At 39.5% G+C, this 12358-nt stretch overlaps 1 protein-coding gene across 1 annotated transcript; it reads right to left on the bottom strand.

Moving 5' to 3' along the window:
• Positions 1–3335: 3335 nt before the first annotated feature.
• On the bottom strand, positions 3336–8073 carry LOC115614838 (ovalbumin-related protein Y-like). The gene is made up of 7 exons (XM_030502227.1): positions 7882–8073; positions 7150–7200; positions 6301–6429; positions 5412–5529; positions 5040–5182; positions 4545–4700; positions 3336–3737 (listed from the first exon to the last, which is right to left on the bottom strand). Exons 1-7 carry the CDS (start codon positions 8047–8049, stop codon positions 3336–3338), a joined length of 1167 nt encoding a protein of 388 aa, XP_030358087.1. The 5' UTR covers positions 8050–8073.
• Between the last annotated feature and the right edge of the window lie 4285 nt (positions 8074–12358).

The following is a 12358-nucleotide window of genomic DNA, read 5'->3' as shown; positions in this document are numbered from 1 at the left end:
TGTTGATTCAGGTGTTGAAAAAAACAATGTAACAAACTATGAAACAGATCTTTCATCCCACTTCCCCACACTCAACTGCAGTCCAAAACCATTCTTCTCTGCTTCCTAGTTTCCAGCTTTCTTGTCACGCTCAGTGCTTCCCAGTCCCTTGGTGAAGAAGCAGCAGGCAATTCAGGAGGTTGGGGTTGGTGTATAACTGTGCTTTCTTGAATATCATTTGGGAGTCCCAGACAGCTTTCCCCCTGGAGTCCAGGGCATTCTCTGAGTGCTCTTCCTCTGGTGCCTATGATCAGAGCATACTGCCTACAGTCTTGTGCCTTCAGCCATGGCTTTGGTTTGCTTAGAAAGTAGGCCTTTTGTGCAAGTGAAATGTGCAGAGAAGTATGGAGTGGTCTCAGACAATTGTATTCCCCAAAGGACAGAGAAGATACGTCAGCTCCAAACCTTCCCCAAATGACACGATAAGCAAAAGCACACCTTGTCCACAAAGCACTTCTAATGCTGTCGTATGCAGCATTAAAAGGAAAGTGATTGCTTTGTGGCTGGTTTTTTTTCCACAGACCCCTAGCAGTGCTATATATCCAAAATAAAGCAGCACATAGTGGAAGTGGAGTGTAGTGGAGAGACAGATGGCAATTTATTGACATACCAACTTCAGTCATGCTGCCAGGGAACAAAAAGGAGTATTGGACAATACCTAGACTTCCTGGGAACTGGGATTCACGTTTTTAAATTCTTGCTGGACTTCAGAGCTCAGAAGCAGCAGGCAGTGTTTCCCCTCATGGCTGCTCTTCCCTCATCCTGCGTAACACCCTCCATCCTGCCCTTTGCAGAATTGCTCCCCATGAGGGCTGCAGCAGCCACATTCGCCATGGCAGGGCCATTACAGCAAGTCCTGCTGACCAGACCAGCAATACACAGGCACAGTTCCAGGCCCAGCCATTGATGCAGGGGTATAAATTTTATTCAACTTTACTGAATCTGCACATTTACCTCTCATTCTAGCCTCTATGGAGGAAGCTTTCTCTTTCATAAACCAAATAACTCTATCCATTTTACAGTATTTGGCTGTGATATTGTTTTTTCATTCAGGACACAAACACCTTAAAATGCCTCTGGACTTCCACTAAATAACATTTCTGTATTTTTCTTAAAAAATTACTGGGTTTCAAGCACAATGCCATTGCTTTACATTTTCAGTATATCAACCAGAATCATCTGCTTTCAGAAAAAATAAAATAAGAACAAAATTAAAACCTGCATTAAGTTCCCAAACCTAGTTTTCAACAGATGTCTGTCTTTCATAAGACTGGTAGACATCACTTTGTATCCATAGTGACACCTAATGGCCCAAATTAAAACGAGTCAAATAGTTCTGTAGCATAGTAGAGGACATTAGCTGAACACTGTGCCTCGAAAAACTCTCTCATGAATAGTTTTAGGAAGTCACCATTTCAGCCTTGATTTTCTCAACTTCTTTGCTATAAAATAATCATCAAGCCAAAGAACCATTAAACAGTAGAATAGCGGGGGGGTGGGGGGAGGTTCATGTTATGTAATAAATACTTCCATAATAAATGTTGATAGTTTTATTGTCATTGTACTTAGGAAGTGCAGCGTGACAGATATGCTGGTTTCAGTTTACAAACAGTTTTATAGTTGTTTAATAACCTTACACAGTCTGCTGCAATATTTTACAAGTCCTCTCCCTTTTTTTTTTGGTTGCTGCAAAATTCTGTTGACTGCTTTTGGCTATAGGGAAGCAGAACATGATGTACACAGTAAACCTTGAAATGACATATCTCTTGAAAACCTTTTTTGCTTCAATACTTGCGTTAACTGTAGCTAATCCTTTATGGCTGTCTTGGGAAGACCAGTATTTGCAGTTCTCCCATAGACTTCATATGAGCTATGAAAATGTGTTTCCCTGCTGCCAGCATCATCATTTCAAGTCATATTTAATGCTGACTTTGCAAATGGTTGAGGCAGCTCCAAAATCTGCCATGTATGTGTCTCCTTTTTTAAGCACTTGTTAAGTACTGATACTGTAAATTGCAGTTCCACATGTGTATCCCAGCAGAAGGAAGATTGCTTGACTCAGCAATTAACACTAATTATCTTTTCAGTTGGATAAACTGTAACCTAAAGAATGATGACATAGGAAATAACATGTCCTAGAGGATTATTACATCAAGAAGCAATAAGAAATATTTCCTCCTATGATTCTTGTGGGTAATAGAGAACTTAAGCAGTCCACCTTTTAAGACACTCTTCTTATGTTTTTGAAGTTATATCTCTTAGGCATCACCTTGATATATTTACTGAGGAAATCTTTTAAAACTATCTGGGAATACAATAGCAAATTAAAAAAATTTAGTTATTGATGTGCCATATGGACATAAACTCAAGGTAAGAAAAGGAGCTATAGGGTTTACCTTGCTTAAACTCAAAATTTAAAAAAAAATAAAAATCTTAAGCTCTTTAGTGGCTATATGGGTACATTCTGGTTTTGAAAATAGGATCTGAATGCTATTCTAACCCCCTTCTGTCAATAATCACTACCCACTATATCATACGTTTCAGGTTGTGGGGTGCAGTAACCCAGAATAGGAAATGACAATGACATGTTTATTTTGCAATGCTTTTATTAGAATAAATAGAAGGACCACCAATTAACATTCACAAAATCAATGGCATGTCACTGCAATGAAGATGGGAAATTATATCAGTCAGGAAGATGTTGTATTTGGAAATGATCATTTATGAAGAAATGGTGGACTTTCTAGATGCTCTCTCAGAACAAAAGACACAGAGAGACACAGCCTTATATTAACATGCAGCACAAGGAAGCCCACATGCATTCCTGGAAGAAGAATGCTTTGCTAAAGTATATAATTTTGTCTGCAAGTTGTCCAGGCATCAATTCAATGGTGACTGTCCAGAAAGGAACTGGATTATTCTGAAAGCTGTGTTTCTTTCACTAACCTCTCCTATAGAGAAACCAGATTGTCAATAGCAGTGGTAGGATTTCTCACAAAAATCAAAACACTAGCCTGTCTCTCGAGTTATTCAGTGGTAATGGGAGATATTCCTAAACTACCTCCTGAAATTTTCATTCAATCTTGGATATAAGTGCTGAATACAAGTGGTTTAAGCAGAAATACTTGCACCTAAACATCTGAAAAGTCATACACTTCTTCAAGGATATCTCACTGGATATTGAAAGCTTTCCACTTGGGGAAAATATTGAAGAGATGAGATTATACTACAATACTACAGTAAAGGGGATCTGTTTCTAAGGGCAAGGCAAGCTTTATTTCCAGCTCTTTTTCTTCTTAGGGAGAACAATATTTACCAACGAAGAGGATCATGTTGGTTGGATTGTATTTGATGAAGAAAAGGAAAGGGTGGTCAGCCCTAAACTCTTCAAACTCAGAAGATTGTTGGATGTCTCCCATCATATCTGCTGAGCCAGCAGCCTCAGTGCCCTCTTCATTGACTTCCATGAATGCTTTGTGGATGGCCTCAGATATCTTCAGGCTCTCTGCTGAAGAGATGCCAGACAGATCGGCCGAAGGGCTGAACAAGTCGGTCATACCCAAGGCCTTTAAGACACCTGTGAGGTTGTATTTTTCCTCAATCTTCATGCGCGGGAAGTACACTTTCACTTTCTTTTTTTCCATCACGCTGGGACTGGTCCACTCAGTAAATTTATCAAAGTTGATTTTTTTCTCAAGCTGCAAAGAGAGGCAGGAATTAAATGCCTGAGACAAAAGCACAAGGACCTTAACAGCTGTGTTTGTACCACTTGCTACTACGTTTTTAATTTACTTTGTATACACAATAGAACTGATACGTATCTTAAATGTATTTGGTTATCCTGTATGCATCCTCCTGACTATGGCCTATATAACATCTGTCTTAATGAAGTTCTCCGAAACATTGTCATCTGAAAATTTCCTTATCAGATCAAGGCTTTTTTTTTTTTGGTGTGTGTGAAAATACAGTTCTTCAAAACATCAAATCAAATTGGCTCCAAAACTGCTCCTCCTGGAACATATTTTATTGATCACTTCCCTCATCTTAGATCCTTTTTAGTACTGCTTTTCCCACATTCCTTTTAGTCAGCTCCTGGACTGTTTTCCTCATCACTTCCATTTTTCAGTTCCCCTTAGATAAAATTTTTGCTTATCAAACCCTTAAGTGCTTTCCTGGAAGATTGAAATCACTCAAGATTTAAAAAAACCTTGCTACCATGTCTGTTTCTGGTACCTGATGGAGACCGGTGTATATAACAACTGATTCAGGGCTACAAGAGCACTAGTCTCCTTTACCTGCATTTTATTAGGCTGAGTCCAGTGCTCTCCTAAGAGGCTATTCTCTGCCTGAGCACTTAGTATCACCTGTGGGGCTTTTGTGCTCCCCCACCTGCCCAGCACAGCCATGGGGTGGGCAGCTGGGATGTAAGTGGACAGCAGAAGGTCTGGTGGCAGCCAAGTCCCACTGAACTGGTACCTCTTCTGCTTCCCCTGTCAGGGCCATACCTGCTCCATACCAGAGACGTCATCAGGCAACAGCACCAACATGCTCAGCTTTCCACTGGCATATGGCAGCTCCAGGATCTTAATTTTCTCTGAAGGCACCACTCCCACTTTGAAGGTACTGTTCTGACACATCATTTGCACAGGTCTGCTTTCTTGCTGCAGAAACAGAAACATGAGACAATGAGACTGGGGAGTGATTTTTCCTTTGAGCAGGCAAAAGTACAAGCTCTTTGAAAGGGACAGGACTCGATCTTGAAGCATGCTGACTTCAAAAAAGAGCTGTGTCTCCATTTTCCTCTCTTACTTGCTGGTGTGCCCTGGAAGCCTGGTCATAGATAGCTCACGCAAATACTCCCTGACCTTAGGCCCAGGCCCTGGCAGTGAGGGACCTAGCTAAATCACCCAACCTGTCACAGCAACAGGCTGTATGTGTAACAGGTTGGCTGTGTAAGCCAACAGCTGTCCTGGCCAGAAGATGTGTCCATGCCCTCCTACCTCTGTCACATTGAAGGGCACTTCCCGAGTGTGTTCTTCTTTAAATGCTGTCTTCCATATCCCTTTGAAATAAATGGCATTCACAAGGACCAGTGCAGTATCCGGATCAACAGAGCCTGCCACAAGAAAATCTTGGATCTGTCCTTTAAGAAAGAGTCAGGGCAGAGAGTGGTAAGTTACACCTGGTGTGCACAAATGTCTGCAATGAAGGGCATGGGGATGGAGGGTGACACTTTGTGGAGCTTTGTTTTCATAGCAATAAACAACCTGCTTTTGCTTGACCTTTTTTTCCTAGACATTATGAGGAGAGGAAGACAAGGGTATAGATTATGGTAGGTGGGGGAAAATATCTGCTACCCATATTTCAGTTACCATTTGTCTCTTTCTCCACCCAGGAATTAATGAGCTGTCTTGCTTCCTCTGCAGCTGTTTTGAAGTCAACTTCTTCCAGCCCTGCTTTGTAGAATTTCTTTGCACACTTCAAGTATTCCTGTAAGCAGAAAGATTCAGTTGTCAGACAGATGAGTACTTGAAAATGTATGAATGTGAAATGCAAGACTGTGAAATGAAGCAGAATGGTTAAAACAGTGAACTTATACCTCTGTGTTTGAACATGTCAGTCGCAGCTGTCTTCCTGTAACTGAATCTTAAGGCTAGATAAGAAAGACGACTTCAAATACTTAGATCTAGCACTTTTTTTCCAGATAGGATTTTAAGTTAAAAGTTTGAAATATTTTCATCATTTTACTAAAACATGTTCAGTTTAACAAACGTTTTTAAGGACAAACAATGTTTGTTTCCTTCTCTTTGTGCCTGCTTTTTATTTTGAATACTGTGTTCTTACATTCTTAGATTTCAAAGCCAAAGCTTCCTTTCACTGGGAAGATTTGATATTTGGCTTTGGAAAAAAAAAAGAAAATGTGATAATTTTAGTCTTCATGCTTTCAAGTCATAAAATATTTTTAATTTCCCTAAAAAGTTACATTTTTTATTAAAAGCCATTTTCTAGGAAACGAACAGCAATCTTGATTACTCCCTGTGACTGTTGCAATATGGACATGTTTTATGCCATTGTACTTTTGCCTGGCCTCCATCGAACAGCCACAGGGAGGTTCAAACTCGTTCTGAGCAAGTTCCCCTCATGGCTCACAACCACTTCTTCATCAATAGACATGGGTTGTTGTCAGTGGTGCTTCTGTAGGGTGGAGTCACAGGGCCTTTATGGGAAATCATGTGGAAATCAGGTTCCAGTACAACTCACCGGAAGAATGGGATATGTTTTTTCAATATAGAGTTTGTCAGCCATCTTCAGTGAGTATGTAGCATTCGGCATGGTGATGTCTGAGAGAAGATCCTTGAATGCACTGTGGATGTATTCAGAAGTGCCACACTGAGGTGATGACATGAAAATAAGAAGATACATTTCATTAGCTTCTTCCTATAGTATCATAGAATCATAGAATTGTTAGGGTTGGAAAGGACCTTAAGATCATCTAGTTTCAATGTTCCCTGCTATGAAATAAGACCCTAAAGGCTTGTCCCTACCAGTTAAAAGTCATGCTGCAGTGGAGACCTCCCCCGCAGACATAGGGCTGTCACCTTTGGGACAGCAGGTGCTGTGGTGGTGCATTGAACTGACAAGTTCATCCTTCTCAAGATAAGTCCCCTGAAATGTGCATTTTATAAGAGTGCAATTGTGTTCCTGTCACTGACTCTTATGGCCTTTTCTCTGTCCTGCATCTTCCTGCCCTGCTTTGGAGTCTTTCAGCTGCAAGTCTGACTTCTGTACGCTGGCTCCAGGTGCTGAGTCCCTTTCAAATGCTGTACCTCAGCAGCACTTGCCTAGGAAGGCACCCTGGTGCCCAAAGTATCCTGCCCTACACTGTCACTTGTTCTGGTGCAAGATGTGCAACCTGGCTTCTTCCCTGGTTTTTAACAAATAGGTGAGTTACACCTTCCTTTCCTCCCTCCCTCCACAGCTCTCCTTGGTTTGAGAGTATTACCATAGTTTTTGGCAGGGTCTGAAACTGCCAGAAGGAAAGGCAGAACAGTTCTAGTTTTGTTCTGAGGAGAAAATAAGACAGAAAGGGATATCAGGTTATTTCTCTACCTCGGAGTCAATAGCATCTCCAACTCCTGTAACATTATCAAAGTGAAGAACCTGCAAGAGAAAATGACAGTGGTAGAAATAACAAGCATGACCAAGAATTATGTGAATTTGAGATTTACACATAATGCTTGACATTGAGTTGTTGGCTCAGGAAAAAAGAAAAAAGGTGCTAACTGAGAACGTAGATGAACTAAAAATTCACAAGTGAGCTTGCAATTAGTTTGTACCCTCTGTGGCCATCTTGGGAACTGTAAATACTACTCTTTTCTTAGATGACAATTTTTCTTTGGATTATTCTTAAATTAAGTGAGTTACGTATGTACTGTTATTAAATGAGTTACATATGTACTGCTAATTGTCTTCCTCTCTTGCTGGGGTTTGTCTTTTATCTATATTAAATAAACCCCTGATCACATTATCTGGAAGATGTCAGAATTTAGAAAAAAAGACATATAATAATATTTGCTGACTGCTAATCCATTTTGTTATTGTTCTTGAGATTTCTTTTCCTAAGTCAAAACTAACTGCCCCTCATAGTGACAATATGCAACTTTCCTTAGTATTTTCTCTAAATAACTCTCAATCCAGTTCTCCATTTTGTGACTATGGCTTACTCTTGTGTATTAAAACAGGTGAGAAGCTCATCAGTGGTTAATATATTTCAGTGATGTTACTTAGAAGGAACAACAAGCACAAGCAGAGGTCACTTTACACCCACGTTAAGTAGCTTACCTTCTCCATCTGAGACTGAGTGTTACCTCTTGCTCCCAGATAGACCATGGCCAGGGCTGAAATGATGCTCAGGGGGGAGTAGAAGATGTTGTCATTGACATGATGGACTTTCAGCTCTTTGAATACATCAAAAGCAAATTCTGCATTTGCTTCACTAATGGAGCCCATTGTGAAATCAATGGTGTCTAAAGCAAACAGAAAGAGTCTGACTTACTTATTATGTTGAAACACATTAATTAAACACATTAATTCAAAACCCCTTGAATTAATTCTGGGGGTTCAAGTGTTCAGGGGTACACTTGAACCCCTGAACTTGGGGCATAAGTTTTTTTTCAACAAACTGAGTCCAGGTATGTGGATTTAAAAGGCAGGCGTGCTTTTGGATTCATGAGCAATGAAAATGCTGGGTAGGTACCAGTTATGCATAGGTTGGTGACTCTCTTATTTGAACTTTGATTTCTCCCTCTCTGTATATGTACACCATATTGTTGAAAATGTTGCAAAGAATATTAGTTATCTTGAGAGAAGCATACAAACAGTCTTTTCTTATCTCTTTAGAAAAAAAAAACCACCATAGATTTTTTTTTTTAGACTCCAAACCAGGCTCTTCACTATCATTATTAACATCACTTTGAAGATCAGTAAAGAGATTAACAATCAGCCCTCTATGATCCAAACTGCTGTTAATTCCAGTATACAATATACGTCTGAAGCAATAGCATAAGTTTTGCTAGATTTACTCTAATTTCAGCCTAGTGTAAACAGAAGCTAGATGTTACGCCACCTACTTTATCAGAGACCCCAAAAGTTAGCAACATTACTTTTATCATTTTAAACAGGATTATAAACGCATATCATTAATTACATCTCACTGTTTTAAAAAAGTGCTCTTTACTTTTTTATCACCTTTTCCATAAAACATACCCTTCAATAAAACAGTGCTTGTTTAGCCTTTTGTTTAATTTGCAGAGATCTTCACATCTCCTGTATTTAAATATTTTTCTGCCCTTTTTCTGACATGCTTGTAAAATTTTCCCTGTAGTTTCAGCACCTAGTATTTCATATAACACTGCAAGAAATTATTTTTTAATAAAGGAGACAACGCAAAAGAGAAAATACAGTACTGTAAAATCTAGTGCAACAGTATAGCATTTATACCACTTATAACTTCCCACATGTTGACACAAACAGAGAGAACCTTGCTAGGGTGGTGGGTATTTTTAAACTTAGAAAATGCGACTTAAAGATAACACAGAGATGCAGTATACTAGGGTCACCTGAGCATGCTGCATTCCCTAATTTCATTCGGAGAACATCTTCCATAAAACCTGCAAGTAAGCTTTATTTGCATCCTCTGGAATTTAAGCAAATTCAGTTTTGTCTTTTATTGCTAAGTGAAAAATTAAAGGGATAGAGGTAAAAGGAAGAAAGGCTGTCATAGCATATCACCAGCTTTCAATGTGAAACAGTTATTAAACAAAACTTTAGCTCATACAAATACTTCGACTTCTATGAATGGTAGAACATGAAACAGTACAGTAATGCAGAACGTGTGTGAAGGTGAGGTAAGGTTTCAGCAGAAGGCATCCTTTAATCATTTGTTTCTTCAACTAACATTGAAAGTCATCAACATGAGGTTACATCAATCTTTTTGCAAGTTTTGTTACAGACAATTTTTCTCAAATTGCAGATTAGAACTTAGATCATCATCAAAAGAAATGCTTACCTTTTCAGCTTCACCTGCAAAGGTAATAGTACAGCTTCTCAGCTGTACTTGAGGCAGACTTGCCGAACTCCTGGAAATATATGTGTAATTTTGTGACACGCCCCACGCTGCCTGTTCTGTGTTTAACAAATAAAATGATGGATGGAGCTCAATGTCAGGCATGTACTTTTACTTGGAACAAGTCCATTCTTTAATAAAAAAAAAAAAAGCCTGAATGCCTGAATGAAAGGATTTTCACCTAAAATCCCTAACATGTCCAGAATGGGAGATTTATTCATCTAGCACATGAAACCTTGAGAAAATGAAAGAGAATATTGAAGTAGCTGAAGCAAAAGTAGTGTAAAAGCTATTCATTGGAACTTGAAATGTAAGTATGATTTGATAATGGCAGCAAATAGTGTGGCATAGCTGGTGAAAATAAAACAAAAAGAGTGAGAAATTCAGCCTTGCAGAATATCTCTAAGGAATTTTGAGTTTATTTCTTTGTTATTCCTCTGTAATGAGTACTGACAGGCCAGTTACCTCCCAGAGTCTTTGTTCTATTAACTCAAAAAATTTACTAAGATGAGCATGTGCAGAACTGCTTGCTATGGTATGCCCACACTATACTTATTGCAACTTTTCTCTCTCCCGTTGCTGGCTGGACTACCAACATCACTAGTCTTTTCAGAATCTATTGCTTTTGCTGAGGAATGGGAAAACTTCTGCTACCAAGGAACTTTAGAAAGGTCACATCCTTCAAATGTTAGTTGCCAAATTTAATAACATTGAAAAAAATTATTCTGCAAAAACATGTATGTGATTGCCCAGTGCCACTTACAGCCTGCTTTGTAAAAGACCTCAGTTTCACAGTTTTTCATCCTACAGCAATCTAACTCAGGGAACTCAGACATAGTCACAGTCTGTACAACACATCAGTGGAACAAAACCTTCAGTGAGCATACTGTGGGAATAAAAATGAATTTCAGAAGTAATATTCAGAGCGTCTGTATAGAGAAGTATTGCAGAGCCGAAGAAAGATGTGTTGGGAAAAGAAGGGTTGAGGTTGTTGCTTTTCAAATTCAAGCATCAGGATATTTAGACACCAGCCAGATGCTACCATAGAATCTTAAAATGGTTAGGATTGGAAAGGACCTTAAAGCTCATCTAGTTCCAAACCCCCTGACATGGGCAGGGACACCTTCCACTAGACCAGGTTGCTCAAAGCCCCGTCCAACTTGGCCTTGAACACTGCCAGGGATGGGGCATCCACAATTGCTCTGTGCAGCCTGTGCTAGTACCTCACCACCCTCACAGTAAAGAATGTCTTCTGAAATCCATCTAATCTAAATCTCCCCCTTTTCAGTTTAAAGCCATTCCCCCTTGTCCTGTCACTACATGCCCTTGTAAAAAGTCCCTCTCCCTCATTCTTGCAGGCCCCTTTAGGTACTAGAAGACTGCTACAAGGTCTCCCTTGAGGCTTCTCCAGGCTGAACAATCACAAAAGGATTCAAACTCACTGCTAAAGTTTTGAGGAATACTTAAGGTGAATTCGTTCTTTTCCTTTTCCACAGGTCACAGCACCAGATCCTAGGTTCAAAATGTGCCTTTTGCGCATATAAAGACCATTCTTCAGATCTTCCGTAAGTAACTTCATGGCACATCAGGTGAACAAACAAGCTGAAAAAACATTCATGGTCTGCAGGACAGTCATAATATACAATAGCAAGCAGAAAACAATCACATAATTCCTTTGAAATGAAAGAACAAACAGAGAATAAAAGAAACGGCTTTGACCTCTCTGAATGCCATGTGATTTTAAAACAGAAATCCAAAGTCAATACACAAAATGCCTCTGAAATTGTTTAGAACAAATTATGCTTCTGAAAAAAAGAGGTGGACTCTTTAACCCTTTTAGTTGTCTATACAAGTGGATAGCCTCTGAACTGTCCATGCCTTTCTCCCTAAGACAGTCCTTGTTAGTCCTGTTAAGCTGAAGTGCAATAACAGTGAAGACCTCAGTCTGGACTGGTGCTCTTACATACCACTAGTATTTTACATGGCACAGCAACACACACACAGGCTTGTCTGTTACAGCCATTGCTATACAGCAAGAGTGCTTTTGAGGAAAGATGTTTAGCCTTTGACTCACCTTGTTCACCTGTCACTGCAAACTTGCTGTAGAGTAAGCTATTCCATCACAGGACTGGTACATAAATGGTACACCACCACTGTTTTAAGTCCTGTTTAGCTGAAAATGGTATTACCATGATGGTAGAAAGACAGATCAAATAGGTGAATGTGTCTGTACATGCTGAATACCTTTAATCACACAACTGGGAGCACTCTCTAAACTGCAAGCTGTTCCTGTGGCTCCTGCAGCTTCTGCCTGTTCTGCTTAAGACTGCTTTGTTTCTGTTCAAACAGGCTTTAACACTCACAGCCATGGTCCATTGTTATATACTTTACAGCTCAGAAGTCAGAGGATTAACCAATATGTTTTACCCTGTCAGTTCTAACTTTCCAGTATGACTTGAATCTTTTTTCTTGACAACCAAATTGTCTAGCAGTACATTCTGTCACCTTGGCATTTATGCATCATCTACCTGAATCACATTTGTAACATCCTAGTCAGCTTGTAACTTAAAAGCTACAAAGATATCTAGTGAGCCAGTACAGTTGTTTCACAGCAGTATTAATATTTTTGGCAATGGCATGTTTTTAAAAATAATTCCTAGTTGAATATATTCATTAATGAGAGCTGGAGAACTG

This window comes from Strigops habroptila, chromosome 1, assembly GCF_004027225.2.
Source record: "Strigops habroptila isolate Jane chromosome 1, bStrHab1.2.pri, whole genome shotgun sequence".
Lineage (NCBI taxonomy): Eukaryota > Metazoa > Chordata > Aves > Psittaciformes > Psittacidae > Strigops > Strigops habroptila.
This window is presented reverse-complemented; position numbering and strand designations above follow the sequence as displayed.